This window comes from Drosophila takahashii, chromosome 2R (genome assembly GCF_030179915.1).
Source record: "Drosophila takahashii strain IR98-3 E-12201 chromosome 2R, DtakHiC1v2, whole genome shotgun sequence".
Lineage (NCBI taxonomy): Eukaryota > Metazoa > Arthropoda > Insecta > Diptera > Drosophilidae > Drosophila > Drosophila takahashii.
In genome coordinates, this window is record NC_091679.1 from 35,412,820 (window position 1) to 35,434,023 (window position 21,204).

General features: G+C 46.4%; 7 protein-coding genes across 7 annotated transcripts; 3 read left to right on the forward strand and 4 right to left on the reverse strand.

Annotated features, from left to right (window-relative positions):
* Positions 1-12: 12 nt before the first annotated feature.
* Positions 13-3,782, reverse strand: Adf1 (Adh transcription factor 1). The gene is made up of 4 exons (XM_017154591.3): positions 3,583-3,782; positions 3,266-3,454; positions 1,058-1,348; positions 13-998 (listed from the first exon to the last, which is right to left on the reverse strand). Coding segments are annotated over exons 1-4 (786 nt in total). The 5' UTR covers positions 3,584-3,782; the 3' UTR covers positions 13-693.
* A 289-nt stretch (positions 3,783-4,071) lies between these two features.
* On the forward strand, positions 4,072-5,936 carry Dpit47 (DNA polymerase interacting tpr containing protein of 47kD). The gene is made up of 2 exons (XM_017154555.3): positions 4,072-4,734; positions 5,349-5,936. The coding sequence occupies exons 1-2, from the start codon at positions 4,105-4,107 to the stop codon at positions 5,907-5,909; spliced, it is 1,191 nt and encodes a 396-aa protein (XP_017010044.2). The 5' UTR covers positions 4,072-4,104; the 3' UTR covers positions 5,910-5,936.
* A 142-nt stretch (positions 5,937-6,078) lies between these two features.
* On the reverse strand, positions 6,079-9,176 carry sced (scrambled). Its single transcript, XM_017154510.3, has 2 exons — positions 6,428-9,176; positions 6,079-6,358 (listed from the first exon to the last, which is right to left on the reverse strand). The coding sequence occupies exon 1, from the start codon at positions 8,856-8,858 to the stop codon at positions 6,522-6,524; it is 2,337 nt and encodes a 778-aa protein (XP_017009999.2). The 5' UTR covers positions 8,859-9,176; the 3' UTR covers positions 6,079-6,358; positions 6,428-6,521.
* Positions 9,177-9,875: 699 nt separating this feature from the next.
* Positions 9,876-10,827, forward strand: geminin (geminin DNA replication inhibitor). The gene has a single exon (XM_017154758.3). The coding sequence runs from the start codon at positions 10,072-10,074 to the stop codon at positions 10,639-10,641; it is 570 nt and encodes a 189-aa protein (XP_017010247.2). The 5' UTR covers positions 9,876-10,071; the 3' UTR covers positions 10,642-10,827.
* A 6-nt stretch (positions 10,828-10,833) lies between these two features.
* On the reverse strand, positions 10,834-12,986 carry Opbp (Optix-binding protein). The gene is made up of 5 exons (XM_017154745.3): positions 12,830-12,986; positions 12,085-12,778; positions 11,624-12,022; positions 11,036-11,567; positions 10,834-10,975 (listed from the first exon to the last, which is right to left on the reverse strand). The coding sequence occupies exons 1-5, from the start codon at positions 12,834-12,836 to the stop codon at positions 10,922-10,924; spliced, it is 1,686 nt and encodes a 561-aa protein (XP_017010234.2). The 5' UTR covers positions 12,837-12,986; the 3' UTR covers positions 10,834-10,921.
* A 330-nt stretch (positions 12,987-13,316) lies between these two features.
* Debcl (Death executioner Bcl-2) lies at positions 13,317-17,153 on the reverse strand. The gene is made up of 3 exons (XM_017154772.3): positions 16,484-17,153; positions 14,041-14,184; positions 13,317-13,977 (listed from the first exon to the last, which is right to left on the reverse strand). The coding sequence occupies exons 1-3, from the start codon at positions 16,772-16,774 to the stop codon at positions 13,519-13,521; spliced, it is 894 nt and encodes a 297-aa protein (XP_017010261.2). The 5' UTR covers positions 16,775-17,153; the 3' UTR covers positions 13,317-13,518.
* A 1,112-nt stretch (positions 17,154-18,265) lies between these two features.
* Positions 18,266-19,173, forward strand: LOC108062492 (serine protease 1-like). Its single transcript, XM_017149205.3, has one exon. It carries the CDS (start codon positions 18,295-18,297, stop codon positions 19,105-19,107), a length of 813 nt encoding a protein of 270 aa, XP_017004694.1. The 5' UTR covers positions 18,266-18,294; the 3' UTR covers positions 19,108-19,173.
* The last annotated feature ends 2,031 nt before the right edge of the window (positions 19,174-21,204 follow it).

A 21,204-nucleotide genomic window follows, 5' to 3' on the forward strand; every position in this document is an offset into this window, starting at 1 on the left:
GAAAGGAGCCGGTTACTTTTCAAATATTTCTTTTAATACCAAATAATTGCACAATTAATCATTGAAAATGTTTAGCAACTCGCGTTGCCGGCAACTATTTCGATTTTATCCGTGTAAAGTGTGTAATATGCGCTCACTATGAACAAAGGTGTTTAATATTTCCTTCTGTCATACTTAATTAAAGCCTTTCAAAGTATCCTCCAAGCGTTTTCAGCATATTACAACAGAACTTATAAAATTAAAATAACTTTTACGTGTGTACTTAATTACAGAGCTAAGACCCGATGGCAAGTTGCAACTAAATCGTAGTCAAAAATTTACAATACGCTGCATATAAAGTGTTTCCACGGTCGTTTAACAAACTACTCGTAATTCTAGGATCGCTACTTTTCAATCGTATCTTTCTTTTGTACAGAGCTGAGAACTGGGCGCGAATTGAATCACCGATCATGGGGCCAACTAAGCATATAAATATATATGTTTGTCTACTACGTTTGGGGCTTGGGGATGTATAATTACGCGTTATGGGGAGTTACGTCTAATGTTATTCTGTAGTTTGACTTTAAGACCTATGAACTAAAGAAAATGACCGCACTGGACCGCAGGCCGTAGGTCCGCTTTCGTTTGATCTCAGGGCAGAACGCTCTCCAGTTGGAGCAGCTGCAGCAGCTGCCGGTGACAGCCGCCCGACAGTTAGTACTTGTTGTGCTGCGCCAACAGCTGCATGTCCGTCAGATACTTGATGATGTGCACCTTGGCCTCGGCCTTTTGCCGCACGCCCAGCGTGTTGAGCATGTCCGTGACGACCATGCCGAACGACTGGTCCTCGGCGCTGACCGCCTGGGAGACGTTGTTCTGGAAAATCTTGATGGTGTTGAGCATGTTGTCGCTGTGCTCCTCCTCGCTGCGCTCCCGCTTGAGCGGCGGCTCGTAGAAATATGGCTTCTGTTCCTTGCCCACGGCAGTCGCCAGCTGTGCGTCGCTGGTGACGGTGATTTCTGCAAGAGATCAGAGTAATTAGAGGGGATCTGAGATGCCCAAAGACCAGAGAACCTACCGTGCGGATGGGTCAGGGCCTGGGCCGAGGTTGTGGCGCTCCCGTTGAAGGGCTGTGCGAATATGTCCACGACGGTCTGTTGCTGGGCCTGCTGCTGCTGCGGATCGGCCACCTGGCTGGCGTTTTGACTGCCATTGGCGCACTTGCCGAGCAGCGACTCTCGGTACTGCCGGATGGAGTCAACCAGGAATTGCATCTGCTTGAAGTAGCGCCAGCGCGATTCCTGGCACAGTTTCATCTCGCGAGCGAACTTGTCGCGCAGGCTCTTCCAGCGTTTGGTACATTTTTGTTCTGCAATTAAGGGGAAAAGGTTAACTTAGTCATCATGGTTTTGAGTAACAAGGCTAAAAACCCGGTGTGTATTTATTAATTGTTGCTTACACTTGGTCTTTACATAGCTTAGATCAGTATTAAATAGTTTTTTCTCGGTGTAAAAGCTTTCTTTAAGATAACAGGCTGCAACTACGTATACAAAAAGTGAAAAAGAGAAAATTGTTACAGTATTATTGAAAGTTAATTCTGGCTCTAATAGTTCCTGTGCATTTAGTTTTACAATGCTGAATGAATATAGTTTTTTTTTCATATACTTATATATTGAGATGACTAGTTAAAAGTTATGAATAATTATTAAGGCTGCCTTATGATCAATCATCATTATTTGTGGTTTTTTCCATTAACAATTTATTGTTACTCATTTTGCAATAGCAGTATATGAGCAAACAAAATTTGAATTGTTTAATTGGATGACTAAATATTTATTTGAGAAGTAATAAATACATAAATATTTCTTATCGAGGCCTTATATCACACCTGAAATTTCTGGTTCTTGTTCCTCGTAGCAACATCAAACATCAAATCATCTAGACCACTACTAGAACTGAACTAGAACTACTATGGCCCACCTTACCCACCCCTGAGAGCCCATCTGCTAGAAGCATCAAATCGGAAACCAAAACAAACCGCTGGCAGCAGCAGAGGCGGCGGCAGAAGGAAGGCAGCGGGCAGCAGTTTCCCAGCGCCAGCAGAGACGTTGACGTGACGGTGACGGTGACTGTGACGTCGACTGGTTACTGCGACTTCGACTTCGCTCCTCCTCCGCTGCCCGCGGCCTCTGCCTGGAGACGGAAACCTGTGGCATTGCTTCTCGACCCAAGTCGACTTGGCTGCAACTCCAGCTTTCGAGCCACCTTCTTGCATAATCGAAAGCCGAATAAGGTGCAGCGATATAGGCGAAAATTTAGGGTTCGATCAAAGGCCGCCGAGGGGGTGGAGTGAACGGTACATTTTGTTGGTATACTCATGAAAACGAAACGAAAGCTGCCTGGTTGGTCTCCGGTATCTACAGTGCGGTAGAAAAGTATAGACGCAGGCTGACTTTCTTTTTTCATTAAGTTTCATCAACTTAAAGCTCTGTATTTCATTATTTTAAAAATTTATGGATAAACTTATTTGCCTGAATTCTCTAATAAAATGAATTTCTATCATAACAAAACTATTTGTTTACCCAAAATAAAATATGCTGTGGACATACTTTTGCCCGGCACTGTATGCATGAATACATACGAGCGTGTGTGAGCGAGTCGGCTGTCGACCGAGACAGAGGCAGCGCAGTGTACGAAAATAAACGCTGGCGCAAGCAGAACAACAGCGGTGCGAGCGAGACAACTACTGCGACGCGACGGCAAAGTACAGCAACTTCAAAAATATCGACTGAGCACACTGCCACAGAGGTTTTCACACCGACAGAGCGGCCAGGGGCGGAGTTCGAGCGCCCGAAAGGGGCGATTTAAATGAAAATTAAACTTAAAACGGAGTTAGTCTTAATACTTTCTGATTGTAATAAGGAACCTAATAAAGAATTGAATTATTGTAACTGCAAACAAACATCTCAATAACATTAAATGTGAAAAAAATTAAATAAACAATTGACTGGAAATTTTAGAGTTTTTTTCAGCCCACCCTCGCCCGTGCAGATGCGCCCCTGGATTTTGCCAACCATCAGCCAGCTACTGCGTCGCGTCGCCGTTCACTTTTGCGTCGTTTTCTGTCGTCGTCGACCGACTCGTCCCTCTGCCCCGTCCCGCCCTCGGACAGAATTAATCAATTGGTTGGGGCACGGACTGAAGACTGGAGACTGAAGACGGCAGACAGCAGACAGAAAGCAGAAAACCCGTAGCAAAAGCCAAAAACCAGCTGAATTTCACTTACCAGGCACACCGAGAGTTTCGGCAATTTGTTTCCAGGTCTGGGCCTTGCGCACAAAGTGCTTGTAATTGTAGTGCGACCTGTCGTATATCACTGGGTTCAGCTTGACAGCCTCTATGAGATTGAGATCAAACTGCTGCTCAAGATTGGCATCCAGCTTGTCCATCTCAATGGCCGCCGTGAGGGTGTGCACTGATGGAGGGGGGGCAGACGGGAGAACGGGAAACAAGAGTTAATTTAGCAAGAGGCGAAACGGGATTGTGTGGATGTGGATATTCCCAGGCAGCACTCGGGCTTCGCTGGCCGACGGCGACACTCACTTTGCTTCTTTCGCTTGCTAATTGTTGTTAGGTATTTGGCGCGAACGCACGCTGTGTTTGTTTTTATTTTGATTGGTTTCTTCTGCGAGGAAGGAACGTCGACGTTTTAACTTTATTTCGCAGTCGCGTCTCTGCTCTCTGGTTCTCTGCCAACGGTACGTCTCAGTCGCGTCTCTGCCAGCGCAGTGTTGCCAGATGGGAAACTTTGCTTTCGCCCTAAAAAATCCAGTGAAACTCTCTCTCGCTCGGCACTTTACGTCTGTGCCAATGTCGCAGTCGCGGCTCTGCCAATGGAGGGTCTGCGTTGCACAACACTGATACTGGGTCGCAAACCTTGATTTTACCGTCGATGCTTTCCTTATATCCTTTTTATCCACCACCTTACAAAACATCCTTTTAAAGCAAAACAAAAAAGTTCACCCGAAAATCGAGCTGATAAGTTTTGGTATTTTCCCAAAAGCCAGCTGGTATTTTCCAACGGTCCGCATGCGGTCACACTATTTCTGATTGGAATTTGACGACATGGAGCAACTGGCCGCGCAACGGAATTGGACGGATGAGGAGCGACTGGAGCTGGCCGCCCAGCTGGACGCCGAGCTGGACGCCTTCATCGATGGCCTGGAGAAGAAGCGCTACGAGGAGGGCTGGCCGGAGGACCGGTGGCAGGAGGAGATGGACAAGCATCCGTTCTTCATGAAACGTGCTCCGCAGCCGGGAGACGATGTGCATCCGATGTTCGAGGGCCTGCAGAAGCTCAAGTACGATCCGGAGGAGAACACGCGCGACGAGCTGGCGCTGAACTACAAGGAGGATGGGAACTTCTACATGAAGCACAAGAAGTTCCGCATGGCCATCTACAGCTTCACCGAGGGCATCAAGTCCAAGTCGGAGAATCCCGACACGCTGGCCGTGCTCTACAACAATCGCTCGGCGGCCCACTACTTCATCAAGAACTACAGATCCTCGCTGAGCGACGCCCAGCGAGCCCTCTTCCACAAGCCGGACTACACGAAGGCGCGTTGGCGGTCGGCACAGTGTGCCTACGAACTGGACAGATTCGACGTCTGTACCCAGATGTGCGAGGAGCTGCTCGAGGTGGACGTCGATCACAAGGAGGCCAACGCGCTGCTGCACAAGAACAAGATGAAGAAGGTGAGGATTCGGAGTTCTGCTTGACTAGAAGTCAGTGAATCATTAAATTTTTGTTTTCAATATAGTTTGCCATGAAATTTCTGATTTGTTTAATTCAATTTTATGTGAAATAATGTTTTTCTAATTAATTTTGAATTGAATGAATGAATGAATAATTTTAATGAATTTTTTGAAATTGCCAGATTTTCTTTGTGCCTTCTTTTGAGAACAAAAAGTGGAAAATTTTTAACAAATCAATTTTAACTGCATAGTAAATAAAATTTGCGCAGATTTAATCACAAAATTATGGCCCATTCTTCTTTTAAAGAAATTGTCGTTTGAATTATTTCGGAATTCATGCCATTCATTCATTCAATTCTATTTAACTCAAAATTCAAATTCATTCAATTCTATTAAACTCAAAATTCTAATTACATGCATAGTAAATTAAATTCAGGCAGATTTAATGACAAAATTATGGCCCATTCTTCTTTTAAAGAAATTGTCGTTTGAATTATTGCGGAATTCATGCCATTCAATTCTATTTAACTCAAAATTCAAAATCATTCAATTCTATTAAACTCAAAATTCAAAATAATTCTAGAAGTCACCTAAATCACTTTTTATTCCTACAGCTGGAGATTGAGCGCAATCAGCGCAAGGAGGCTGCCGAGGCCAAGCGACGGCTTACCCGCTTCCACAGGCTGCGCGATGCCATCGAGCAGCGGGCCATAAAGTTCGACGACCAAAGGCTGGGCAAGAAAGCCACTTTAAGCGAGGAGCTGCTGCGCCCCAAGTTCCTGCCCCTGGAGGACCATCCAGTGCATCTGGACGAGGACGGCAGTACGCTAATTTGGCCCGCCGCCTTCTCCTATCCGGAGTTCCTCTTCAGCGACTTCCAGCAGCAGCTGCCGGAAACTGCGACCATGGGCGATTGCCTGGCGACGCTGTTCAAGGAGCCGCTGCCCTGCGACAAGACGCAGAGCTACCGGCAGGGCAACGTGAACGTTTACTACGAGAACCGCAAGGTGGGCTGCGTCCACAAGGTGGCCGAGGAGAAGCCGCTGGCCGAGATCATCGCGGAGAAGGGTTTCTTCGTCTCCGGCGGAGCCCTGCTCTTTTACATTGTGCCTAAGGATTCCCGGGTGGAACAGGAGTTCATACACGAACAGCGACGACCCATGGTTTACAGTTAAAATAAAGTAAATTGTTTTTTAAAAAAATGTAATACTTTCTGTGGGTTGTTTAGTTTATTTCCTTTGCGACATATATTTATTGTTAAGCTTATGTTTTAGTCACGGTACAATTGAGCTTTGGTTATGCTATCTTTAAGCATTTTACGGTTGGATTAACTAGTTTCTGATATGTTATGCGAAGCCAAAAAGCGTAGTTTTTATTTTGGTATATGATTCAGTAAGTAATGTGTATAATTAAAACTTGTTTAGCTAAATTTAGTTTCTTTTTAACAACGAGGCGCCTAAATAAGTCAACAGTAAGTTTTCCTTTAATTCGTATAAAAGCGTTTTTTGTAAATTTCCATAATTGAGCATATTCATATGTATAAATCGTAGACATCCATCGTTGGTTCACAACATTAATACTAGTGGGCTCCTCGAATGGAGCCGGATATGATTCGTTAAAATACCTTTTGAGAAAGCAAGATCAACCTATAAGGCTTACGACTAAGTGCATCGTGGGAAAGCGTATTACATACTTGGATAACTAATAATAATAAGCTGATGACATCAACTGGTGGGCAGATCACATTCACAAGAGCCTACGACATAAAAAGCGGAGTTCATAAAAAGCTACTGCTGCGGCGACGGAGGATTTCGCTGCAGGACATTGTTGAGCCGCATCTTCAGTGGAGAAAAGTCAATTTTCTTGAAGCGTGGCAGCGAGGCGAACTTCTTCATGCCGCTTCCTGCAGGTTGCAGTTCGTTTGTGGTGGCCACGGACTGCATCATGGGCTCCGGATGCTTTTCAGCTGTCTTTTGTTTGTTTGGCGAACGAATGGCCAGCGTGGCGTACTTCTGCAGGATTCGCGTGGCCTCGTTCTGCTGCTCCTTCTCCTTTGGCTGGCTAGAATCTTCACCCACTTGCCCATCGTCGAACTTAAAGTCAATGTTCTTCAGCATGGTCAAATGCAGTAGCTCATCGTCCACGCCCTCATTGTTATTGTTATTGTTTTGGATGCTCTGACTATTGGTGCTATTTGGGCGCTTAACTGGATGGGTGACAGCATAAACGCTCTCCGAGATTTTGTGGGCGGCAGTCTTCTTGGTTGAGATTTTAGTCTTGGCTAACGATGATGAAGATGATGATGAGATGGTGGCCGCCTTGTGGCGCTGTTCGATGATCTGTTGGGGCGATGAGATGTAGAGGTTCTCCTTCCGCTCGCGTCGCAACTTGGAGCTGACCAGGTGCCTCAAACTGGGGCCATGTTCGGTGGGACTGCGTCGCTTCGACTTGAGAGTGTCGCAGCTGTTGGGATAGTAGGAGGGTATCTTGTCGTCCACGCTGATGATCGACTTCCTCGGCGTCTGGTAGTAGTTCTCCTCCTCCTCCTCGGGCTTCTGCTTGGGCGTTCCCTTCTGCGGCAAAGCGGGCGCCAGTGGAGATTCGGTGGGTGTGCTGGTGCTTAGTCCGATACCAAGTGGCTGTGCCTCCAGCTCCTGTGCGGCCTTCACCGCCAACAGGTTCTCGTAGAGATGCTCTGCAAATCCAGCGGCAGCTGCACCAACCGTGCTATTCAAGGAGCTGCCGTGCATGGCTTCGTAGATGTCACTCTCGTTGGCCGCCGCCGCCTGCTGCGTCTTGGTGGGCTGATCCTCGGTGTTGCAGCTGCTGGTGGAGGAGCAGTAGGAGCCGGTGGAGTAACCGGACGAAGTGGAGACCGTGCTGCCAGCTGGCTGCGGTGGCAGCTCCTTTACCGTCTTCAAAATAGGCGCCATCACACAGTAGCCCGTGAGATCGTCCTCCAGGATCTTGTTTTTCTTCAGCAGATTGCTCTGCGGCACAGCTCCATGCGATCCGATGAGATTGATGGTGGACGTGTTGCAGGCGGAAAAGTTGAAATTGTATGGCAGTTGCTCCGATACGTTGAGGCTCTCCAGGGAGTCGGCCCTGCTCAGCTGGCTGGTGATCTGCGCCACAATCTGATGGCGCGAAATCGGCTCAATGGCCGACTCGTCCAGACTGATGTTAAGCTCCAGGCTGGACTCGTGGTTCTGCTCGCCGAAATACTCGCCAAAGGTGTCCAGCAAATTGAGCTTGGAGAGATCGGGACTGGAGAAGCTGTTGCGCTGCGACTTGCTTAGCTGGGAAGTGCGCTTCACTGGCTCCGGGGTGGGAGCATTCTCGTAGAGCGGCAGCGCCTCCTCCTCCTCCTGCTGCTGCTTCTGCCGCTGACCGCCGAACAGAGTGTCCAGCATGTTCTTGTACTTCTTCTTCTTGGCCAACTCCGACTCGGGATTGGTGCTGGAGCGGGGAATATCAAAGGTGTTGATGCGCTGGCGATGGGGATGAGCGGGCAGCGGCGGCGGCGAGGGCGTCTCCATGACCGAGGGCTTCATCTCCTCGTAGATGCCCGAGGCGATGGACACTCGCGAGATGCGGCTGCCGTCGAAGATCTCCTCGTAGATCTGCGAGACGCGCGGCGAGAGGACGCTGGCGTCCAGGTTCTCTGGCAGATTGGGCAGCGGGCCAAGAGCACCAGGACCGCGGCTCAGGCGACGCTGCTCGAGGAAGACCTGGCGGTAGAGCTCCAGGTTCTTGATGGACTTGCGCATCCACTTCATGTGCCGCCGGCAGGAGGTCTCCGTTTCCAGGGCGAAGTAGATGAAGCAGTCGCGACGGTTCTGCGTCCAGAAGAGCCCGTAGGAGTGCTGCTTGGTGCGGGACGTGGCCAGGCTTAGGCTGACTCCTGGAACGTTCACGGAGACACTAATGGGCTTGGCGGGATGATGGTCCTGCGCCTCCGTCTCCTGCGACTGGAAGCTCAGCCGCAGGAAGCAGGGCACACACTTGATGGCCTCGATTTTCACCTGGCAGCGCGTCCACGTCTTGTAGCGCAGCGCCACTGGCCGCTTGTCGTGTGTATCCAGCTTGACGTCCATGCTCATCGAGATCTCGTTGTGGTCCATCTTGGGGCGTCGTGCTGCTCGGTGGCGCGGGCGGGGGTGCGGCGGATGTGTGGCGAGTGGAAAATAAAATGAATGTAAAGATTTCCTTGCGCTACCGCGAGAATTACATGTTTTCTGAGCCGAGACTGGGTGGAGCTCTTATCGGCTTTTCTCTTATCGCCCGTTTATCCTTCGTGTCCTCGTGGCGTGAGCGGGGGTTGCCACCTGGCGATTCTATCACAGCAATCGAGATTTGCGAATTCGATATGCACATTTTCAAAGATTGATTTTTAATTTTTAATTTAATGTTTAATTTTTGTTTTAACGCTTGTTCAACTTTTTGGAAAATAAAACTTATTTCGAAACTTAAGAACCTTCGTTCACGAAAATGTTCTTTTTAGAAATCTGGTCGAGTTTAAAATTAGCTTCGAGGTTGAGGTTGTTTACTTTTCTATGATTTTGGAAAATCGGCTTCTGAAATTTATACATAAGTCGATTAAAACAGCTTTGCTCGTTTAGGAAAACAAACTAATCAAGCAGACTTACCTTATTTGAGCATGAACAGCACAATTAGCTCAAATATGTATGTGCAGTCAAACATTATAGGAGAATAACTGCTTACTGCTCCTTTAAAAAAAAAATACCAACTAAAAAAATTATTTAAAATTTTTGGGATTTTTAATTATATTTTATAGTTTAATGTTTCTTATTGCAATATCGTTTTTTATTTTAATGTTTTCGTACGTGGCACATTGCAGAGTGCAAAAGGAATTACCTGTACAGGAAAAATGGTTAAATGATTGGCTACAGCTATATTTGAATTACTATTATTCGAATTAGTTTACTTTATAAATTCTGTTCAATTAATCAATTTTTTTACCAGTTTTGTTTAAGAAATACCTTAAAATCCTATCTTCCGTTAATCACAAACAATTTACGGATTTAAACCTTGGTTCATTTTAAGTCATCGGTTTAAGGAACCAGTTCGCGAAATCGAATTGGCAACTCTCTACTGGTCTATAAAAAGGGGTTGGCAGCTCCATGAGCAAACAGTGTTGGACAACAGCACGCGGCATCGGCATTTTTTGGCGGCCATTACAACGAGTGGAAAACAGCGCAACGGAGGGGATCACAAATTAATGCATAAACAAACGGCTAGCAAATAGCACACGCGCTGCCGCCCTAAAAACCCAAAGAACACAACCCACCGAAACCACAACGAACAGCTCCGAAGATGTCCTCGAGCGCTGCCAGGGTCTACATCCAAGTCGAGAGCGAGGCCGAACAGCAGGAGCATTTGAAGCAGCAGCGCAAGACATTGAAGCCCCTGCAGGGCAACGTGAACGACAAGGAGAACCTCACCGGTTCCGGGCGCGCCTCCATCGTGGATCAGCTGAGTCGCCTGAAGGCCGGCGTCCAGGTTGCGCCCAAGTACGGCAAGCGCAAGTGCGTGGACACGGCCACCGCTGCGCCGGCGACGTCGACGAGGGATGCGGACACCCAAACGGAGGAGGCGGCCACAAGCCGCGCTTCAGATAAACCCATAACGGCGGAGGATCTCACAAGCGAGGCCGAGCCCGGCGAGAACTACTACAAGCTGCTGGCCGAGCAGCGGCGTTTGGCTCTGGAGGATTCGCTCACCGAGAACCGACATCTTCACGAGCGCATCGAGGGGCTGGAGGAGGAGATGGACACGATGCGCCAGGAACTGGACGAGGCCAAGAACCTGGTGGAGGTCCTCAAGGAGATCTGCGACGAGGACAACAGCGAGGAGGAGGACGAGGCTGCGGGCGACCAGGAGTAGGTGCCCGCCCAGGCTGCATACCAATCACACGTTTTGTTAGTCTAATTAGTTGTAGTTAAATATTCGCCCTTAATTTATCCCTGTACACGCTAACACAACGGACTGGTCTCATTGTACGCCAGCAATATATTTACTTGTTACACGCCAGTTATGATCCCAATAAAGTTTTTACAATTTCTAACACAACTAATCGCGAATAATAATGGCTTCCAAGGAAGAAGGTATTTACAATTGGTATAACAATAGATCTATTTACTAGTCGGAGTAGAAATTTAAACAGTTACTTAAGCCAATCCGTGATAATCTCCTCGCTGTGGAAGTTGTCCACGTCGAACTGAAAGAAGAAAGGAAAGATTATTCAATATTTTAAGGGTTAATTAACATGAAAACCCACCTCCACGCACTCCTCGTAGGTGGGCACGGATCCCACGACATCGACGTCGTTCACCACAGCGTTAATATAGGCGGCATCTGCCTGGGCAGCTGCTATCAGCACCGCTGTCTCGGAGTCATCGGTCTCGGCTGCCTGCAAATCTTCCGCTGTGGAGGAGGGATCCTCCTGCTGCGCGGCGCCATCCTCCACGACGCCGTGGCTCGACTTCATGTGCAGGCGCAGCGAGAAGAGACGCGCATACTCGGCGCCACAAGTGCTGCAATAGAATTTCCCAGCTGCATTCTTTCCGTTCTTGGAGTTCGAAGTTCCCTTTTCCTTGTCCTCCTTGTGCGTCACCATGTGATTCCGGACGGCGTACAGCGAGGAGAAGGGCCGATTGCAGACGGTGCACTGGTACGGCTTGGTGTGGGTGTTCTTGTGGGCGTACAGCTGCACGGAGGTGCGAAAGGTCTTGGGGCACGCGTCGCAGGTGAACTGCCGCTCCGAACTGTGGATGCGCAGGTGATGGGCGTACACTTGATGCGATTTAAACCTGAAATAACAATTTATCTGTAGTTCAAGCATGGGGATATCTCATTCTGTACCCACCGCTTGTTGCACACCGTGCACACATACGGTCGAATGTTGGTGTGGGTGCGCAGGTGGAGGGTCAGCGAATAGGACACGCGAAAGGTCTTGCCGCAGACCTCGCAGGCGTAGGGCTTCTCGCCGGTGTGCACGCGTTCGTGCTTGACCTTCTCGAAGGGACGGGTGAACACGCGCTCGCAGTACTGGCAGGGAAAGCCGGGCTTCTCCTTGTTGTCGCCTTGTCCAGGACGCTGGCTCAATCGGCTGGATGCGTCGGTCTCGCGAGGCTTTTCGTGGATCTTTTGGTGCATCTGGTAGGTAACGTCGTCCTCGAACTTTCGGTTGCAAATGCTGCACATAATCTCGTTGCTAGACTGCTGGTGCATCTGCTTGTGTACCGTCAAGAGGTTCTCATCAAAGCTGGCAAGGAAAGAAATAATGAATTCATATTACTTTTAGGTAACTTAGCCAAATACACCTACCTCTTGTTGCAGATCTCGCAGTAGAACTGATTCAGCTCGCTGTACTGCTGATGGGCGCCCACGGGAAGGGCCTCCTGGATGCTCTTGGAGGCGCGACTGTCGTGGATCCGCATGTGGAACTTTAGGAACTTGTCCGAACTGAAAACGGTGTTGCAGATCCCACAGCTAATTGCGGAGATGGCGTCTTTTGGTCCCGTCCTCTGGCCACTAACACTGGCCAGCTTTCGACGAACTGGGGGACGGGCCTCCGCCTTGAGTGGCTGGCTGGAACCTGCCCCGGAATCCGGCCGCGGACAAAGGTGCTCCTCGGCACTGCTGCGGTTCTCGAAAATGCTGTGGCAGTCGTAGCAGAAGTAGCGTTCGGACATGGTGGACTCATGCTGCTCCGCCGTGGCCGGAACTTCCTCCACCAGCTCCCAGAGCGGCACGTCCGGCTCGACGATGTCTTCCTCGTGGACCTCCTCCAAAATGTAGTCTCTTGCCGTCTCGTCTACGAACGCCAGTCCCTCACTAACGCCGCCGCAGGATCCGGGCTGCCCACTGTGATCCCTGGCGTACGCCTCGCCGTCTCCGTAAACGTTCCCGCAGCTCTCGCAGTAGAGGAACTCCTGGGGCGCTGCATCCCCGGGGAAGGCTGCACCTGCTGCCTCCTCCACGTGGGCGTCCGGACTGGTCTCCTCGGCCTGGTTGGACACTGCAAATGTACGTTACACAACGCTCGTGACCACGGACACGGAGTACTCACAGGACATGGCATTATTTGCTGGAAACCTATTTTATTTACAATAAATAATTACGGATAGACCATTCACAACAAATGGATGGCTAAGTCAGAGCGTTGCCACCAGACACAGAATATTCAAGTTTTGACTAGGTGGCAAGCCTTTCAAGATAATTACTTTCAAATTATATCAATAAAACGGTTAAACTATGGAACAGTGTAAATGGTGTAATAATATTAACTTATGTTCATCATTTAGATTTGTTTGATTTACATTTTGTACAACAAATCTGAAAGAGTAAGTATACACTTTGTGTAATGGCAAACAAATGTATAAAAGATTATTGCACTTTAAATGTGAATGTAAAATGTAAAGGTTTTTAATTTTCACATTCAAAAATTCATTTGAATTTCTGGAATCTGTTAACCAACGTGCAAAACTACCTGTTGGCTTATCGGTAACTATTCGGCCCATCTGGCATCCCCGCTTTGGCGCCAAAATTCAAACCAATAGTTTTAAACACACGCTTTATTGCGCCTAGGTTAGCCTTGTATGTACAAAGAGAAGAAACAGGATAACAATATTATAGTTAAAACAAGGTGCACTACAGACTACTACACGACTCGGTGTCCATGGAAGCAGGAATGATTCGAAGCTCTCACTGACTAAATGGTACGAATATACATCTAAAACGGAGCGTTCCGGGGCAATTCTAGAAGATCAGCGAATACAGGTGGCCACCGATGCGCCTACACACGTTCGAAACCATATAGGCGCCCGCCGAGATGGTCACGAACAGCGTTAGCCAGCCCAGGAACGTGAACTCGCCGACCCGCGGTCGGATGTGCCGCGACAGGCCCAGCCAGCCGCCGTTGTCGATCAGCCAGTAGACCAGGTCGTCCTCTATGATCTCAGCCAGCCCGTCTATCAGGCACTGCAGGTAGTCGAAGTGACCTTGGCGCACGCAGTCGATGGCGAAGCCGCCGCAGACGGCGAAGATTGAGATTATCTTGCCCCAGGTGATGCTGGAGCGGAACAGATCCTTGGCCACCAGGTTGAGCAGCATGGGCGCCATGTCGCCGTCCTCCAGCTCACCGAACGGCGCCCTCGACAGCTGGCGCGATATGTTTGTGTATACCCGCGGATGCATGCGCTCCAGTTCCTCCCCCATCTGTGGATTAAATTGGGTTATCATCAGTAGCTTATTCACTTTAGAGGCCTCTCCTTTACTCACGCTATTCAGGGCGGGAAAAACCTCATAGACCACGTGCGAGGATCCGGGATCCAGGATGTTGCGCAGCCGCTGTGTCACCTTCCGGTTAAGGACTCCAGCCCGTCGCAACCGGGCTCTGATGTATTGGCCGCACAGGCATTTGCCCTGAAATAAAACGAAAAAGCCAAAGGTTCAATCAAATTAACTGCTGTGCTTTGATCATTGCCAGGCAATATTGGCACATCGGCGGGGCACTCAATCAATATCTGCCTCGAAATTTCCGGCGAACCTATTTACGTATTTACAGCAGAGTTCCGCGGACACCTGGGCTATTTCAATCTCACCTCTTACAGAGTCTCTAAAATTGCTGGCTGCACTGGCGGTAATAAACAAAATAAAAGCGGTTCTAAACAAAAAGAGGAAAATCAGCACGTGCTGGGGGAAATAATTAAGGCGAAACTATAAGACGCTAAATATTTGTCGCAATTAAAAATCCCCCCTCATGACCGATCAATTTAGCTTTATAACGTTTCTCTCCCCAATTTATGTCGCACAATTACCGTTCGTCACGCCAACGACTTGGTCGCAAGTAAACAGACAATTAACTACTTTGGCGCCAACTTGACTTATGACATGGCCAGGCCGAAGAGATCGAATCCATGGCGAATCCGAATAGCTGGCCTTGCGGTTGGGGTCTTGACAATTCCGAAACCGAACCCGTCCAGCCTCCCAGCGAATTGATCACCTGCCCGCGGGCCGCACCAATAAATCCGTCAATTTGTTTACCTGATCTCGTTATGGCAATACACTTGTGCGCCCAACTTTTACCTTTTGGCCAGTTTGGCCCGGCCGAAAACCATAAAATTGACTTTGTCGGCCAGAGTTCGATGAATTCATCACTTGAGGCTTTCGGGTATTATCGTGTGAGTGCTCGCTTTATTTTTGGAATAGTTGTTTATAATTGTTTTACCCGTGGCGCCTGGGGGTTCTTCCCTTTTTCCAGGTGCTTTTGTTTTTAGGAACCGTACATATTTGGCAATGGCCTCATCTAAATCCTCAACTGTTTCCCCTGTTGATAAGCTTGGGCCCTGCATTTTGAAGCAACTTCCGCAATGCGCTTAGAAAATAAAATTCCTCAACAAATTATAGTTATCAGTCTCGGCAAAGGCAGCCACAAAGGCAAATATATTAAATAAACACTTTACATTTCGCTCACCTAGCAGAGACGGGTAAATATTTTACATAGCAAAGCGAAGGAAAACGTGCGTGCATTGGAGCTTTTTATCAGTCTGAGATAAACACGAATGACCGAAACAAAAAATATTTGCCTTATCAATTAAATTGTGACAGTAACAGCCGCGACCCAAATGGTAAATGATATATGTACATATATATGAAGATACAAATGGATCGTCCTCGATCGCAGCCACCACGTAATTAGGTAATTTCGCAAACATTTTGGCACAGTAAATAAGAATCGAGGTTCTGTTTGCCGAAATTTTGTTTGTTTTGTTGTGATCGTAATTTCAAAATTTGTCCACAAAATACAGCATTTTATTTAAACAGCTTTAGCGTTCAGCTTCTGTTTCTCACTATTATGCACTTGCTAAAGATTGGAATGGTTGGCTTTTCAGACTATAAAATGTGAATAATTTCAGGGATTTTGAATGTTTCTTTATATAATATTTTTTTTTAAAGATAAAACTAAAAAGATTTAGAAAATATAAAAAATTAAAAAAGTAAAGTTTCCAGACCCACCCAAAAGTCTTATCAATTATCGGTAACAGTGAGCAATAACTAAATATTTATTCATATGGTGGCCTCTAGATGTTGATATTAAAAAACAAACATTCTTTATTTATTTAATAAAAGTTTTAGATGAAAAAATATATAATTTGTAATAGCTTCTAAAAAATGTATTTTTTTTGGGTAATTTTTATGACGAAGCAAAAAAGTATGTACATCATGACAAAAGCTTGTTAAAATTAAATATGATTATTTTTGTGGTATACACATTTCTTTACTTATGTTTTTTATAAAATTAAAAACTTTTCTTCATAGAATAAAGGGACTTCAAATGTATAATATTTTAGAAATTTGGCAAAACAACTAACAAAACGCTTAAAAACCTTCATTCGTTCGTAAATTTGAGGTCATGCAAAACCAATATTTTTTTTACATGAAATACTCTTTTCGATCAGGTCAAATTTACCTGGCCACATATCAAATTAATATTTATTAATATTAATATTAATAAATAATGTACCATCGATCTACGTTACATATAGATTTTTTTTTTTGGGTATAGGTCAGCTGCCAAAAATGAATTAATAGATTTGAATTCGACAGATCAAGAAAATATAATTACTTTATGGGGTTTAAAAACGCTACATTCAACCCTATCTATCTTCAAATCCTTAAATCTGACTTTAGTGGCGCCTTTTAAAGGCCATCTGGTGCTCACCTGGTTGATAATCTCCATCTTGTACTCCTGGTAGTTGGTCATGGTGCGCGTGCTGCTGGCCAGTGAGGATGTGGAGGCGGCCCTGGTCATGGCTCCGCCGGCGTGAAGGGAACGTCCGTTGGAGGGATGGGTTCCAGGGCCGCCACCTCCTCCCCCTCCTCCGCGGAGCGCCTTCCAGTCGCTGGAGGCCGTGGCAATGGTGCCGCGTCGATTCGCCGTGTAGATCTCGTGGTCCAGCGACGAGGACTTGAACTTGGCCAGCTTGGGCGGCGGACTGGTGGTGGGGGCCATGGTCGGTGGCAGAATGCTTGGCTGCCCGCTATTGTTGTTGTTGTTGCTGCTGCTGGGGCTTTTGTTGGCGCTGCCCCATGTGGGTTGTGTAATTTCGAAAGCGCAGCAGCCTCGCGACTTTGCATGCACTATGCACTCGGTTTTGGAGCGGATCGGATCGGTGATCAGCTCACCTTGCGCTTTTTTGGAGGTGGTCGGGATTGAAATCGGAATTGAAATGGGATTGAAATCGGATTGGGTTCCGATTCTGATAAAATGGGCAAAAGCAAAAGCAAAACAAAATAAAAGTCGGCGACGAAAGGGGCGAGCAAAGCGGGGAGCAGCAAACACGAACGAGACGCACAAAGGAAAACCACTAAAAAAACTGGTGCCGCGATCCCAGTTTCATTTTATTCCCAGCCGCTCCGCTTCGCAGCGCCTTTGCTTTCTTTTTCGACTTGACTTGTTGTTTTTTCGCCTCACATCACTTTGAACCTTTAACCGAGAGCTCTGCGAAATGTTTAGCAAGTGGAAGGTGGGGAAAACGATCCGGTCGACGTTCTGTTCGAGGGGTTCTCGGTTCTCCCGTTCTCGCGAGCTGGAGGTTGTGATTTTGTGATTGTGCGTTGTGTCGCGAGCCGCGGTTCGCTCCGAACCGGTTCCGGTGACGGTCCGGTGGAGCGAACCGGTTCCGGATCCAGAGATCAGGAATTGAAAATAAAAGCTTTCGAAAAAAGCTCACCGATCGTGCCGCCCATTTTAAAGTAACGATATCGGTTCAGTTGGAGCGAACCAGTTCCGGAGTCCCTGCTATCGCGTTGCAATCTGAAATCAATGTGTCATTCATGAGTTTTCCCGGAAGATTTCCCTTTTTTTCAGAATTTCCAATCTGATCATCTGAATCAAGGAGGAGGCTCACAGGAAACCAACGTTTAAGTTTCTGATCGCGGCGCCAATTTAAAAAGCCACCATTTGAAATGTGGTTGATTTTCAGATTCTGATAGCGACCATTAAAACATGTTCAGATTCTTACAAATAAGATAATCTATAATTTTCTTATTGTTCTTGTGGGTAAACTATTTTTTTAAACTATTTTAAATATTCGATTTTAAGCCGCATAATTTATTTACACGAATCCAAATTTTATCATTAAATCAAATGCTTAGTTCAATTAAGTAAACGCTAAAAACTAGTTTTAAAGAAAAATATAAACTGTATTCAAATACCTTGGAAAACATATTTGAAATAAAAATAGGAATAGGAGCTGAACAACTAAAAGGACTAGCTAAGTTTAGATAGAGGACGTATTACAAACTTGACAGCAATCAAATTCCTAAGTGAATGTCATAATTTCACCAAACACTCGCTTCCTCCGCGCTTATCAGTTGACCAAACTTGTCATGCCAAAAACTGGACATGATATACAGCCCTCCGTTTTTACAGGCACCGAACAGAAGTTCTTCGGCCTGATAAGAAAAGGTTTTTGGTATAAAAGGGCGGACAGACTCTGGGAAAACCATGAGTTGTAAGACCTGTCCAAGATGAAACTGTTCGTATTCCTGGCTCTGGCCGTGGCCGCAGCCACTGCCCTGCCCGCCCCCTCTGCCGAGCAGACCCAGAAGCTGACCCCCGTGCCCGTCAAGGACATCCAGGGTCGCATCACCAACGGCTACCCAGCCTACGAGGGCAAGGTGCCCTACATCGTGGGCCTGAGCTTCAGCGGCAACGGAGGCAACTGGTGGTGCGGAGGCTCCATCATCGGCAACACCTGGGTCCTGACCGCGGCCCACTGCACCAACAACGCCAACGGAGTGACCATCAACTACGGAGCCAGCATCCGCACCCAGCCGCAGTACTCCCACTGGGTGGGCGGTGGCAACATCATCCAGCACCACCACTTCAACAGCGGCAACCTGCACAACGACATCTCGCTGATCCGCACCCCGCACGTGGACTTCTGGCACCTGGTCAACAGGGTGGAGCTGCCCAGCTTCAACGACCGCTACCAGGACTACGCCGGCTGGTGGGCCGTGGCCTCCGGATGGGGCGGCACCTACGACGGAAGCCCACTCCCCGACTGGCTCCAGGCCGTCGATGTCCAGATCATGTCCCAGAGCGACTGCAGCCGCTCCTGGTCCCTGCACGAGAACATGATCTGCATCAACACCAACGGAGGCAAGTCGACCTGCGGAGGCGACTCCGGCGGTCCTCTGGTCACACACGAGGGCAACCGCCTGGTCGGAGTGACCTCCTTCGGCTCCGGAGCCGGCTGCCAGGCCGGACACCCCGCCGTCTTCAGCCGCGTCACCGGATACCTCGACTGGATCCGCGACAACACCGGCATCTCCTATTGAGAGCCCTGAGTTTTTCCCTGTTTTGTGGCTTTTTTTTCGAAATATATATAAAAAGTTTCAAGAAAAGCTCGTTCCAGCCACCAGTTGGGTTTTTTGGCATCCTGTTCCTGTTCCAGTGTGTTGATGGGGATGTGGATGCGACAGATACCACTATTCATGTATTTCAAAGTTCCAATAGTTTGGATTTTGCTAAGAAAAATCCGCCACTACTACTCTTCAATAGGCTGTGTTTAAAAACGATAGGTGTTTGCATAACGCAATAAAAAGGCTTCAAGCTTTTTGTTTGCTTTGTCAAAGTGCAGTTGGTCCTTCTGGATCAAGCTGGACCACGCAAAGTAGGCGTTGCATTTTTCTGGCAACAACGCTACTTTGAAGTTTGGTTTCATACTAAGGGATATGGTAAGTGTTGATATAACGCACTTAGAAAAATGTAAGCTGATAAAAGAGGCAATGATTTACTGATAAAAATTGATGAATTTTTCTCTTCTTGGTGATGATATCGGATATTGATATTGGTGATGAAAAATTGTGATATAATGGAGATAATTTTTTGCCAGTTTCGTGCCGCTAGGAATGCTCGATCGAAAAACAATAGAAAAATGAAGCTTAAAAAACTCGATTGTAAAACTGGGATTTCAGCTCACGACCCAGAGATTATGGGGCGGACACTATAGCCTCCCTAAGTTAAGAGAAATAGTTGATCTACAATTTGAAACTGTATCTTAAAACAACAAAACGCATGACGAAAAATAAATAGTTGTGATAAAATTTTAATTGTGGTATTAATATATTAAGACCAAAAAGACGAAACAACAAAATAAATGAAAACAAATTAAATCACTATGGACGGCAGTCCATGTAGTGACGAAGCGCACCAGGAGAGTGTGCGAAGGCGACTACTATTATATAGCCGCAAAATTGAAAATCGGCAGTGATAGTCCGATCGTAATGAGTAATACACCAATCGAAAGGTATTGCAAAAACTTAAAGGATTGCATACCAAGACTTTAAGAAAATCAATTGGCTTGGGAGAGAGAGCGGTGAAAGTGAAAAATTGAAAATTTCGAAATTTGGAGCTGTTGGGGCCGGTGGGGATAAATGCCCCCTCGCAATGTTTTAGTTGTATTCCTCTTGAAAATACCCGTCGAATGAGGGATCATTTGTCAAAATCCGACTCTCCGTTCAAAAGTTATAGCCAAAATATGATTTTCTTCTTCTTCCAAAAATGAAAATTAATTTCTGTTTGTCCACTTGTCCACTTGTCCACTTGTCCAAAACATGTTTTTTAAGTTTTGAAAATTTTATATGACGTTCATCACATCGATATAAAAAACTTTTGTTCTACCACTTTTGGAAAAACTCGCTAGTTTAGCGGGAAAACAGCTATAAATAGCTAAAAATCGGAAAGCCGTAACTTCTATACTACTAAAGCTACAGACTTGTGCTGCATCTCGTTTGAAAGGTATTTTTAAATGCTATAAACGCCTTCTATATGCAATTTGTGTAAATGTAATAATTAAAAAAATATGAACAAAAGACAATTTTTTAAAACTTTTTTTTTAGCTTTTTTTTATTTTTCTCAAAAACGGCTCTAACGATTTTCTTTAAAACCTTAAACTGTATAGCCCTTGAGATTCCTTAAATTTTGGTATATAACACATTACTGTAAAAAGTCACGTTTAAAAGTTATTTTTATACGAAAATAGCCACTTTTGCCAGCTCGAACAATTAACGCTCCCTGAGTATTGAATTTTGTGGGAGGGTATCCGAACTGTATTTTAGGGTCATGGAATCAGTAAATTTGCACTTAAGAGTTCCATATAGGAATCTTTTGTTCTACGACTTTTGGAAAAAGCCGCTACTTTAGCGGGAAAATAGCTAAAAATGGCTAAATTTCGTTAGTTTTTAAGTTCTACACTACTAAAGGTACAGACATGTGCTATACCTCGTTTAAAAGGTATTTTGAAATACTTCAACGCCTTTTTAACTTAATTCGTTAAAATACAATAGTTTAAGAATTATGATTTATGACCAATTTAAATTTAAATGTTTATATTAGCACCTATGAGAGCAAAAGTAAACAAACAAAAACTTCTG